This window comes from Struthio camelus, chromosome 2 (assembly GCF_040807025.1).
Source record: "Struthio camelus isolate bStrCam1 chromosome 2, bStrCam1.hap1, whole genome shotgun sequence".
Classification (NCBI taxonomy): Eukaryota; Metazoa; Chordata; class Aves; order Struthioniformes; family Struthionidae; genus Struthio; species Struthio camelus.
Window position 1 is genome coordinate 56,121,602 of NC_090943.1, and position 13,482 is coordinate 56,135,083.

The window sequence follows — 13,482 nt, forward strand, 5'->3', positions numbered from 1 at the left end:
GCACGGAATGAATGCACTTTTACTTCCCAGTTATCTATTCCCCCAAAATAGGTACCTCTGACACAGAGGCAGAAACCGTTGCTGCTGCCACCAATGGCAGTATCTGTTGCATTGTCAACTGCAATGACAATGATAACAAACTACATTTATAAATCTCAATTTTTAATATTAAAGTTTTTACACATAAAGATATGTAAAATGAACTATCGGGGTGAAAAAGATCACATAGAGGAATAAATGAGTTTAAACTATCTGCCTATACAACTAAAAGGAAAACATTTACTTAAAGTTACGTATTTTATGTAGTAGCTGAGTCTACACAATACCACTCTGAAAATTTCTTAGAAGTTTTTAGCTCCACTTTGGTCACTGAAACAGTTTTCTCAAATAGAGGCCTGAATTTCGGTTAGAGAGTGAACTTCATGACCCTATACCGAAAATCTAACATTTTTACACATACTTTCTAGAAAAAAATTCACTGAAGATTGCTCTGTATACCTCACATTTAAAGTTTTCAGTGAACTGCAGTTTTTTTTAATATTAAGGGCAATTACATCATTTCTCATGGAGAAGCTGCAAATACTTTTTTCAGATAAAATGTATGGAATTCCAGGTAAGCACGTTAAATATATCAGCAATGTAATAATCCATATTTAGTACACAAACTTGTTTCGAAATAACTGTGTGGACAGAAACAGAACAGTTCATTCCTTTTCTTAACTACTACTTATTGAATCTGACATTCACAGACAAAAGCACAACAACGCACTATTTTATTTCACAGTAAAATTTTTAAGATTATCTTCCCAATAAGATTAGATGTAGAAATATACATATATTCACACACACACATCCTAACTACAAAAAAATCAAATTCAAGACAGATTACATGTTAGGGAAGTATATACAGTAAGGACATGATGCACATTAACAACTAGCACTGTTCACGATCTCAAATTCTGGAGGTGTCAGATAAGCCAAAACACAGAGTATATTTATGTTGCAATTAAATTATATATTAATACTGAAATTACAATTTAGATTCAAAGGTGTCACTTATTTCATAAATAAAACAATTTATTTAAATCTGATTTTTCCCTTCTCCAAATGTTTTATTTAAAGTCAATGAGTTAAGTGTAAATGCCTTCAATCAGTTACTCTGAAGAATTTCATATACACTTTTATTCAACTTCACAATATCACTCTTCATTGCAAGTATATAAAGAAAACCTTTTGTAATCATAGAGCAATTCATGTAATTACTTACATTTCAAGAGACAACGTGCACCATTCATAGATTTATACTACAAGAACAGACCTAGAGTCAAATTTAACAGGCTATATCCAGACTTACAGTAAGCTAGTTTCTGAGGGAAACCATGTGGAACAGCTCTCAAATTACCATTATCTGACCCCCTTAATGTTCTTACTGGGGGAAAGAAGGGAAGAAGTGGGCAGGAGAGAAACACTATAGAGTCCTGATACTACATAGATTCATACAACCGCTCTGTACTTGAATTTGCAAATGATATTTTCTCATCCAACAGAAGCATGCAATCAAATTTTTGCAAACTAGGGAGGCTGTGTAAAACCTCATCTTTGACTCTCCAGATTTTCACCTATGTTCTGTTCTAAGAAAGGCAATGTGAATGGCATACAGGAAGCATTCCAGTTTTGGAAATTAAATAACAAAAATAGAAGCCATTCTTAAAAAGATGTAGCATATAGAACTACAAGAGAAGCATTTTCTTCTCATCAAGACAACAAATACTGAGATACTGTAACATAACACTACGTGAAACATGCTAGAAACTGGTTAATACTTTGCAAGCCTCAAAAGTGACTACGCAGGAATACAGTAGGACTGGTAACAACGAGGAAAGCATAAGGAGTGACTATTTTTGCAGCTTACTCAAAATATTTCATTGTGAGAACGTCTTCAAGAACTAGGCCTCAATTCAATGGTCGTAAGAAGACATCAGAACGGTCAAAATACTGCATAAGAACATTCTTAAAAATCTTGCAACTTTATTGCAGTACCGAAATTTGAGTTAATTTCTTAAAAAAAAAAAATCCAACAAAAAAACCCCAAACAAATAAAAGAACCACACGAAACCGTGTAACAAAATTTATTCCAACTGCGAGAGCCTCTGTATTTTGCCTGGACTTGAAAGTTTAAGCAAAACAACAAAACAAAAATCCAACCATCACTAAAAGTTACCAAAACTACTAGATAATATTTAGTATATTGACATAGTTTACTATTTTCAATAGCTTTGCTGCTAAAAATTGTAAATAGCTCCCTGAAGCATTCAATTTGTTATCAAGGTTTCACAGCCAAACTTAAACTCCAGAAATTAAAAGGTTGTCTGCCTAATCTGCTCTCAAATTTTAATCACATAAAAGTATTCAAATTTTGACCATTTGGTCTTTTTTGATTATGTTATAGTGTCATTTAAATAACTACTAGTCTAAGAAATGTTGCATAAACTGAAGTAAATGAAGCAATTCATGAACAGTTTGTTCATAGATCAGTTTGTAAGCTAAGAATTATTTCTCTGCCACAACTTTGCAATGTAATTCATCAAATAAAAAAAAAAAAAAACGTTGGCAACATGAACTCCTGACAGTGTCATTAATACCACTGGCATATTTGGAATACATTGACAGTGTTTTCATATAATAACTTTAAGAGTATACCTAATTATGCATCTGCTAACTATGCTATTATTTAACATCTGTTAACTTTAGGAACACATTTTGAATTTACTTTTGCAAAAGTTACAGATGATTTTTCCAACAGTGTAGCCATTAGCAATTTTATTATTTACTTCCAAATATTCCCAGGGATAATGACATTTGAATTTAAAATCCCCATTGTCATACCTCTTCCATCAACAATCCTTACAAAATAAGCTGTTGTGATTAGATTACTTAATAACAATTGCTACTCAGTGTCTTTTCTAGAAGTTAATGACTGACTAGAAGAGATCCACAGCCCTCACCTGGAAACTCATTTTCCTACAAATGTCCTGGCAAAACATCAACTCCTGTAACAACAACTTTTAAAAAATTACCAAGTAGGAAATTATTTCCTCTCTCAATATGAGCTATACTTTTTTAAATCATATTTCCAAGCATATTTTGATACAGTTTACGATTTCAGACCAAGAAAGGTGAAAAGAACAGACTTTTCCCCAACATATTCCTTCCACTTACCTGAAACAAGCGTGAGCCATATCCTGCTATCAGCTTTTAATATGAAGGCCTTTTTGTCTTCAACAAACACTGTTAAAAGAAAACAAATTGTTAAGCATCAGTTAAGAACACCCCGTTTAAAAGGAAATCTGTTCAAATTCTGCAGCATTAGTTTTCTGTAAAAATCCTGACCAGGCTTCAAAACCACTGAAAGAAACTTTACACAGTAAGTTTATAGTTACATATACAAGCTTTAAACAACACAAATAGATTATTAAGGTGACCACACAAATAATCAGCTTTTTCTTAATTTCTGAAACATCTTTTACAAAATAACCTGAGAAAAGAAAATGTGTACATAAACATGTTATAGGTATATTTGCTCAAACAAGAAGTCATATGTTTTTAAGAATAAACAGCTCCCCATCCCTTCATCAAAGCACAGGCAAATAACACCCAAAGAATCAGCAGAGCTAGTCAATGTCATTAGCCTGTTCTAAGATGACTTGGGGCACGTTTTTCCTTTTCTCCCCCAAAGGATACAAAAATGATAAAAAAGCACTTTTCCTTCCTCTTGCCCCCAGAGGGATACCTGCCTGGGTCCTGTCGGCCTCTTCTACCCCCTCCAGCTCTAACAGGCTAGAGGACAGGCACGGGGAGAGCAACCAGCCGCCAACCGCTGCCCCATGCAGCGCACACGAGACCCTCCCTCCCGCCAGTGAGGGGGAAAGGGCTGCCCGTCTCCTTACAGAGGTGCTTCTTTCCAGCCCCACCCGCCCCGGGATCTCCCTCCGGGGGAAGGACGTCCCGAGGTTCCCGTTTCCAAGGCGGTCGCGAAAAGCTGCCCCGTGCGACTGGACCCAGGCTTTCGCGGCTTGTCTGTGCCCAGCAACACTACGCGCACACTACGGGGAGAAACACCCGGAAAGAGGGCAGGGAGGCCAGACCGAGCGCCATCCCGCTTCCCCCGGGGAGGAGGGCTGACCCCCAGGCGAGCCCCAGGCCAGCCGGGGCGGAGGGCCGCGCAGGGCGGTCGATCCGGGGGCGGGGGCGACCTCCCTCCCCTCTCCCCCACCTCACCTCGGAGCCAGTCTCTGCAGACGCGCAGGAGCCCCAGCGCCCCGCGGCCCAGCACGTCCCGCGCCCCCTCAGCCGCCGGCCCCTCTCTGTAAGGTCTCTGGGGGTCGCTCCTGGCTCCCCGCCGGCCGCCGCCGCCTCCCTTCCGCATGGCGCCGGCCCCACAGGCCACCTGCCTGCCGGGCGAGTGCGGCGGGTGCCCGCGGCCGCTCCTGGGGCTGGCGCCCGGCGACTGGTGCTGCTGGTGGCCGGGCTTGAGCGGCGGCGACTCTTTGTTCCTGCCTCGCGTCTGGACGGCCATCTCCGCATAGTCCCCGCCGGGGCCGGGGTGCGCGCCGGAGGGGCGGGGAGGAGGCGGTCCTCAGCGCGGAGCTTCCCCCACCCCCTAGGCAGGGCCTAGAGGCCGGGGGCGGGGGGGAACGGAGAAGGCGCTGGCGGGCCGCGAGTAACGGGGGGGAGCGGGGAGAGCAGCCGGTCACTGCTCCGCCGGGCTCCGCCGCCGCCGCCGCCGCCGCCTGCTCCGCCCGACTGGCCACGTGGGGGAGGGGGGGCGGCGCGCGGCCCCGGCCCCGCCCTCGCGCCCGCCGATTCCCGCCGGGGCGGGTAACGGCTCCCATCACCGCCCCGCTCACGCACGCGCCGCCGCCTCGGAGCCCAACGGACGGCAGGAGCCGTTACCTCCCTCCCCCCGCCCCGGTCCCCGCCGCGCCTCAGCGGGGAGCCGCTCGGCGCCCTGCCGCCCCGTCTGCCGCCACACGCCCCTCCCTGGAGCTCTCGCTCCTGCCGGGGCGTTAGGGCCGAGCCGCCGGGCTGCGAGCTCCCGCCTTGCCGGGGCCGTTTGGCAGGGCCCTCTCTCAAAACAAGGCTGTTTCTCCTCTTGCTTCCTCCCTTCTCCCCTTCCCGCTTCGGGACAGCCTCGGGTTTTTCCGCCTTCCCCTCGTGCAGGCGGTGCTGCCCCTGCCTCCTGTTTCCTCTTTGCTCGTGTCACGTCCTGCGGTGTGCCCGTCTGCTGCCTTTTTCTTGCCCCTTGTGACACCATTTAGTTTTTGTAGGCATCATCTAAGTCGATGAAATGCTCCCCAAAGAGAAAGGAGATCGCAGAGTGCCCCCCCCCCCAATTCCTGTCTGCCAAGTTTTAACTGCCAGAAGGTGGTTTGCTGTGTGTTGCCTTGTCCCCAGTGGCTTCTCCCTCACCGAAAACACCTCCTCCTCTTCCTTGTGGGGGTCATCTGTGATTTTGCATTATCATTCGTTAAAGATACTAAAACATCCCAGTTATTGCCTGCCCACAGCCCTGAAATCTTCTTATAGCCCCTCCTCCATCCTGAGACTGAGTGCCACAGGGAAGTTCAGGAGAAGTTTTCTAAGGATGCTCATGAACACACCAGGAAGAGCAGTGTTTTTGACCAGTGGTCTGCCTGTGCCTTGAGACTTGGTAGATTGCTTCTAGCGGCCCGATGACCAGCAAAGCAAGGTCATTTTGCCACGAGCAAAATGTAGCTCTAGTGAAAACATTTTTCTGGGTTCTGAAGTTAAAAAGGGTTGACAACTGCAGATCTGGAATAGCATTTAAAGTGCTACTCTCCATCTGAGATTTAATTTAAGGCAGGTAATTACATGTTTATATGAAATAAAACTCCTTTGAAGTCAGTGAGAGTACACTTGATTGATAGCAACTGAGGGCTAGTCCAAATATTTTCAAGTCTCTTGTAACAGAAGGTTAGCATTTCTCTCATACAGATTTCACTCAGAGATTTTAAGATTTCACTTTTCTATTGCTGCTTGTGCTTATATGCTGCTTGTGCTACCCCGAGAAGGCTTTGTGCTGTGACCCGCACAGTCAGCGTGGGTCAGCCAGGGTCACAGACCACATCTCACTTCCAGACTGGCTTGCCTAACAACCCAGTTCCTTCATTTTCCAGGAGATGCAGGGGGAGAAACAGTAGTACTCAGCACATTGTGTTGTTGGTTACAATGGCCTGAAAACATTTACACTTCCTCACAGTACGCACTTAGGTTCTGTATAACATGGACCTCTGAAACCTGAAATACTGTTTCACGACTTTCTAAAGCAGTCATCTTCAGTAAATCGTGGTAGCTATTACTGTAGCTCCTATGCTAAGAAATAGAATTACTGAAATCACTGATGATGCAAATACAACATAACTGTCAGACAAGACTGAGCTACAGAAGAACAATCTTTCTTCCTCCTACCTGCGTTTTTCTGGTTTGCACGACTGTGGTCAGAAAGTGACTGATCTGATAATGATACATCAATTTAATTACCATTTTTGGATAGCAGTGATTAAATATAAAAGAGTATAACTGTGGGGATTGAAGACACGAACCTTGCATGTAGTGAAGCAAGACTGTTTATTTTATATTCCACCCTCTCTTATATACCTTATTGTGTGAGAACATACACCTTATCATGTGAGACTATAGCTGTGTTTACAGATTAAAGTTACTTGTTATTTTTGCTACATTGCTACAAGCCGCGCTCTGCATCGAGAGTCCTTGCCCAGCTCACGCGCCCCCGTCCGTCTTGGCACTGACTCAAGTCTTCGGTGCGCTTTCCCAGGGCTTGTGGCACTGAGAAAATACTTTGCTGCTGCTCCCAGTCGTCTTCTGGTACACATCGCCCCCGACATATAACCTCTTCATTTACTGCAACCTCTGCAAACTATCTCCTTCACTGTCCTCTCTCTGACTCCTTTTCATTTTTTCTCCTACAAGTTCTTTCTCAACCACACATATTCCTTGCTTCCTAGATGTCCAGTGTTTCTGTCTTAAGTGTTTCTTTTGACTCTGCTCCCTATTCATTTCTCTGTATTCATGTTTTTGCTCCTGAGTTTTCTACATGTCTTGAGTTTCCTTGGCATCATCTTTCCATTCAACTCTTTGCTTGTGTTTTCCTGGCCTTTCCACCGATTTCCACTCGGAAATAAAAGTCGTGTGGCTGTTTCTAAAATGTTTACAGCTTCAGTTTTTCGTTTTCCTCTCCTTTCCTAATTTTTTAATGATTCCTGTCCTGCTTAAAAGTAAGGTTTCAGCATTATGCAACAAATATCACGCTATCATATTATTTCAAGATGTTTAATATAGTCAGAACATTAGGACAGGAGGGCAATTTTGGTCCAGGTTCAGCTACTAAGGTTATGAAAATATGACAAGAGAATGGCGTTTGTATCTTTGTGGTAGTAGGAATGTTGTTACCACAATAACGGTGTAAGTATGCGTTACCACAATAATAGACGTAAGCTGATACAGCTGAATAAAACAAAAAAGTCTAGGGGATTGTCAGAGGGCCTGTGTGTCCACAGATACTCTTGGCTTTACATTCCTTAGCTTGTCGAGGGAAAATCATTGCTTCACCCTCAAGTTTTTGAGGAAGTACATTCAAATGGCATATGTCTTGTGTCACATTTATCTCAAAAATGAGAGGGGGCAAATCTTTTGGGAAGAAATAATACCAGTTTATATAATTGTATAAAATAGCCAGTCTCCTGGGCACACAAGTGCTTCTTCAAAAGTGAATTACTTGCAACAGATTAACATTATATGGAACATTTATCTGCGCTTATTATATACTAAGTATATCTGAAAGGATAAACAGAGCACTATTTTAATGTTTGAAGATTACATACTGTTTTTCTATCTGTTTTCCAAGTGGCTAAACCAGAAAAAGTTTCACAATCATCTACTGTTCTCCATATCTGGTATCATGAAGCCTTATCATAAATTTAGTGACTAACCAAGTCTGCTGTTGCTGACTCAGTGTTGAAATGTGCAGTCTCTAGATATTTAAGGAGTTGTGTGTTTAACTGGCATAGAAATAGAGTAATATGATATGTTCTGCTGATTTTTAACTCCTGACACCTACTTTTAAAGCTTGTCGAAGTCAATATAGTTATGGAACGTTTAGGAACTAGAAGAGTTGGCATTGTTAAGGTTCACCTCATTGCCGTGGGATGTCTGGACTATTAAGATTAACTGGTCAAGCCTGTGGCAAATCAATTACCTTCAGATTGTTTTATTTTAATATAACTCTTCAGACAATTTATATCAAAAGATGCCACCCACAGTACATAATCACAAAGGCACTTACTACTTAACTAAACAACCCAAAAGATTTACGAAGCTGTAAGCTTTATGATAAGAACACAAAGATAGAACATCAAATCCTTAAATGTAAAGGTATTCAGCAACTATGAACTGTGGTAGAAAACCATGACAGAAAAAACCTTTAAACCTACCTTGAAATAAAAGGAGACTTTCTTCAATCTAAAAAAGACATAAGCAGTTAGAATCCAACAATGTTTCATACGGAATAGACTAAACCTGCAGATCACAGACAAAGGAGTGATCCTTGTAAGCCAGCACATACCTTTCCATTAAGAACAAAAAGAAAATAAGAGGAAATACTGATAACTCTGAAAGTAAATTTCTCTCAACTCTTGATGGTGCTGAAGGACATGGTAGGCTGTAAGAGAGACATCACCTTAATCAGCTTCTGCTAACTTCCTTTGCCCAGGGACAGCAAAATGCACGTGACATCACTTCACAGTGTCTGCTCTCCTGGGACAAAGCACATCCTAGACCACAACACTCATGTTTCTGCTAAGTTCTCCCTATTTCTCTGACTACGGATTTTCCACGAATGACCATTGGCGTGTCTCTTCGTATTTCAAGGTCACTCTTCCAGGTTTCAAGAGCGTCAGAACACTGAGTTGGTGGTTTTGACACTCTTGCAGCAGAGATAATTCACAACCCTTTAACTATCAGGACCTGCCAGTTGAAACACATTGCCTTGGCAGTTCCTATCCTTTTTCTGGCAGTATTCTTCAGGACACTGGACATGTAGTCCTCATCACCAAACAGTCCAGAGCTTACTCTCTTCTCCTCCACTCGTTCTCATCTTCTGCACTGTTTCTTGTACCAGCTATTTTACTTCACTTTGCACTTTATTACCAATACTAACCCCTTCCCTCTCCCAAAGTGGTTTCAATGAGACTGCCTGTGAAGAATTCCCTTTTTGATATCTATCATGTTTCTTCTACTGCTCTGCTTTGTCCCTGTTGTGTCACCTCAGAGCATATGCTGCAAATTTTGTGACTACGGAACAGTTAATCTGCCGTTGGCAGCTACCACATCGCTCTGCTTCTTTGAAGCTTGTATTGATCCTCCACACTTTCCCATATTCTTCAGCGTGCTGTTAATAATAGCAGGATTGCACTGTAGCAATTGTTAGGGAACTTCAGTGTCCCTTTCCTTCCCTTATTTAACCCAAGGTTAGCACACAGTAAAGGCATAATCTAGAAGGTATGTCAGTTCAGTAGACAAATGTATGGCTGCTGCTTGGTTGGATGTGCTTAAGTTAGCATTAAACTAGCTATTTTGAGTACTGACAGCAACATAGCTACAGCAATATGGAGCTCAGAGCCCCAGGTAAATACCCAGTCAGTTAGAGATTGTTGAGCTCCATGCCATATGGCCATGTTTGATTTAACTAATTATTATTCCTGCTTGAACTTCAGTCACTGGGCAGACAAATTCTTACCTAAGGAAAATACTTTATGAGGATAGAAATAGTTGGGACCTCTTATTATGAAACTAGGCTGAGTAGACGTGCAGAAGTCTAAGAAGTCTCTCAAGGCAGAGGTGAACAAACAGGGCTGCCCTAGGACTTTGTAAGTGATGGAACCTTCCGGGAGAAACAGCAAATGTAATGGTAATTAAGCTATAATGTGTATCTTATTCCTCTGTGGGGCCAATTCTCTTTTTGTGGGATATGAATAGCTCCCCTTGAGTTGACTCTCTTAAACATGCATTACCTGTAACCTGCAGAGAGAAAAAATGGACTCCTGGTGACTTAGTGTTACGGCAGTCTGATTTCTACTGGCACATCTCTGTTCATATCTATCGTCTTTCCCTTTTAGAACTGCAATTGTACTTTTAACTGTACAACTGCAGCATCTATGCATACATGGCTAACCTCTTATGCAAGTGAAAGCTTGTTTCTACTAGAAACAAATGAGAACAATTTATTCAGCATGCCTGTCCTGGCAACAAAAATCGCTTTTTTAGAATGGAAGGTTCTGAAGACCCTCCTTTCTTTGACACAGAAATTACCTCCTTGCTTTCTAGAAAGATGATTATGAGTTTCAGACTGCTTGCTTCCAGAATAACATTGGAGAGCATTAGTGACTCAGAAAAACCCAATTATCCTCCACAGACGTTTTCTGGTTTCTTGTCTTTCAGTTTCCAGCACCATCATTTTCTTACTACCTTCAATACTTCCCTGCAGCTCTGAAAAAAACTAGTTTAAGAGAAAAGTGCATGAATTATTATGAATATCAAGAAAAAATTATTAGCTACATTGTGAACCTCTTAGATCTAAGACTTTCCAGTTACAGTTACTCTTCCTTCCTTGCTGCAGACAGAACGATCACAGCAGCACAGCTTTCCACTTGCCCTATTCAGCAGCTGATTTGGGAGATTTGGCAGCGCCCCTTCTTATAACATGGGATGTGATCACCTTCTCCCAAATGGAGCCTGGAATGTTTCTGTAATTCGTCATCATTCTGAGGACTTTTATCTCCTCTGCATGATATGATCTCCTTACAGATTTCAAAATGAAGATCTCTTGCTGTATGCTCCACGTTCTCACTGCGCACGTTTGGCCACAGCAAGTGGTCATGCTGATTTGGCATGGATGCCATGATTCATAGCCACAGCAACTGCGTCTCATTATGCTTGCATTTGCAGGAGGATATTGTAGAGCAAGTTATCTGAGGACTCCAAAACTCACTGTTACAGAAAGAAGGGATGGACCCAGCTTATCCTGACCTGATCTACCAACTGCCAGGGTTTTGCTTTATTTTTCGTGGGGTCTGGGTTTATTTGGCATCTCTTTAAGCAGCTGCTGCCAGAATATGTATCAGGGAAGAGAGAGGAAGAAGCTTGCAGTGGCAAGCAGGAGCTAAGTGGCAGTAGCAGAACAGGATCATACGAACATGGACTGAGCTAATACTATTTTTCATGGCAGAGGTCCTCTATGCAAGAATGAGAACATTGGCACCATTTCTGGTGGAAATACAGGAAGGCCAGCAGTGGACTTAGAACAGTAACATGAGAAAAGCAATGATCTGGAGGTGAGCACAAAATAGCTTTTCAGTTAGCAGCTAGCAAAGCAGTCAGATGTGAAAAACGGTATTGCTCTTGAAATACATTGCTATTGCCATGTTGAAGTCAGTAAACTTACACTGCTGGAGATTTCCTGGAAAATCTACTTTGGCAAGAGAGAGAAGCTTGTGAACCCCTGTGAAACACTTACAGACGGACGACTGTATCAGAAACAGTGGCAGGGTCCGAGATCACCTGTTGAGATGTAAGCAAGTTAATTTATTGTTTACCTTTTGCCCATCCTGATATTCATGTCAGTAGTGTCCCAGTTAATCAAGGCAGAAAAGAGGCAGATCCATTACCTTCAGAGAGTGATAGAAAGTGTCTTTGGCAAATGAAGTAAAATGACAGATTGAACTGAAAGAAAGATGATCTTGCACATCAATCACATACCCCAAAAATGGTAGACAAAGTCATGATGTGAGAATGTTATTTGCTACCTATAGATGCCTGAGCAAAGGTGACTTCTTTGTGGTTAACTGAATCACTGACACAGTCGTTTTGAGATCTGCATGTCATCTCATTTCTTGGTAAGTCTGGTCTTGTTGCCAGGGAACTTATCCAGAGGAAAAAAATGTTGTTGAGGCTACAAGCCCTTTAATTTTACACCCACCCACAACTAAAAATTAACACAAATTTTATTTGAAAATCACATACAAAGTCCTTGCTGGTGACTAACAGCAGCAGTTTAATCTGTTTTCCTTATCCCCTTCCTTACTTTTTTCACTTTTTGATAATCTGTGTCAAATCATGGTCCTGACTATTTGTATGGTTTCATTATGTGTTCTGAGACCTTGCAGACAGCAGGACCTAACATCAGGCTTTAAAGAATGTTTGCCAGTATATTTGTTTCACCATGTAAACAACTTGACTGATAGAATTCTTTCTTTCAATTTTCCGTGTGGAAAGGTCACTCATAGGCATCACGGCATTACACTACCTATCAATCTGCCCCTCTTTGCCACTCCACCACTGTAGTCTCTTGAACTACAACCAGATAGGTAGCGCTTCCTTTCAGCTGGAATAATGCTTTTGTCTGTGGCCCGTCGGCTGTGCTATGACAAACAGGTGGAACTATAGCCTACTTTTGAAGCATATTTTTGAGGTCACAGTGCCCTCTACTGTCAAAGGCACCCTCTTTACTTCTGCGTCATCTTGATAGAAAACAAAATGCAGACGGTGTTTAATATGTGGTCACTGAATAGAGTAATATATTTTTTTTCCAGAATTAATACGTTCATTTTTGTTTCAACATACACTTTCATATGGCCTAATGGACCAACTTTTGACTGTTTAACTAGATAGATAGAAAACAGGTTGGTCAGGGCATGTTCATTTGCTGCTGACTATAAGGGTATTTTGTCAGTTCCTGTTGATTTAAATTAAGTCAATAATCTATGCAGAGTTTGAATCACACCTGACTTGTAGATGTAGAGTAATTCCATATAATTAAATGCTCTGATGTACACGCAAAGTAAGAAGAACCAAGCCTGTGTTTAAAGTACAAATTTTGTCTGCCAGAAGTTTGTATTGCTTCTGGTGATCATTCTAACTCTGCAGATAAGAATCACCTATTACATACTGAGACTTTATTTAAAAACTCCTCTCCTGTCTGTGTAAGCCTTCGTCCTTTCTCTTCATGGGTGGTGGGATACTCTAGAGGGTTTCGTTTCCTTCTGAGCGTCCCCCTGGTCTCACCATCTTGCAAGCGAGCTTGAAACCATCCCTGCCCTCCTGCCAACCCCACTCTCACAAATAACCAGAGATCCCTTGTGGCATTCCTTCCCTCACCCCTAAGAAAAACCTCTCCCTTTAAATTCACACAAGACAGGAACTGCTCTCATCCACCCTTTCCCTACCAGAAAATCCTACTTCCTCATGATTTCAGTAAATAGAATTTAAATAAAAGAAAAATAGAATTCAAACAAAAAAATCTAGCTTGGCCCACTTCTGAAGAAACGTTCAGCACGCAGGAGGTAGTACTGAAGCAGGGGGAGCACTAGGTTTAAAAAAGTACTGTTT

At 42.2% G+C, this 13,482-nt stretch overlaps 1 protein-coding gene across 1 annotated transcript in view; it reads right to left on the minus strand.

Moving 5' to 3' along the window:
• DPY19L1 (dpy-19 like C-mannosyltransferase 1) overlaps positions 1–4,805 on the minus strand; it is a 51,737-nt gene extending 46,932 nt beyond the window's left edge. Inside the window, exons 1-2 of the mRNA XM_068935876.1 lie at positions 4,279–4,805; positions 3,220–3,288 (exon numbers count right to left, since the gene is read on the minus strand). Of these exons, the coding sequence (XP_068791977.1) occupies positions 3,220–3,288; positions 4,279–4,576 (367 nt within the window). The 5' untranslated portion in view covers positions 4,577–4,805. The remainder of the gene's footprint in view (positions 1–3,219; positions 3,289–4,278) is intronic.
• Between the last annotated feature and the right edge of the window lie 8,677 nt (positions 4,806–13,482).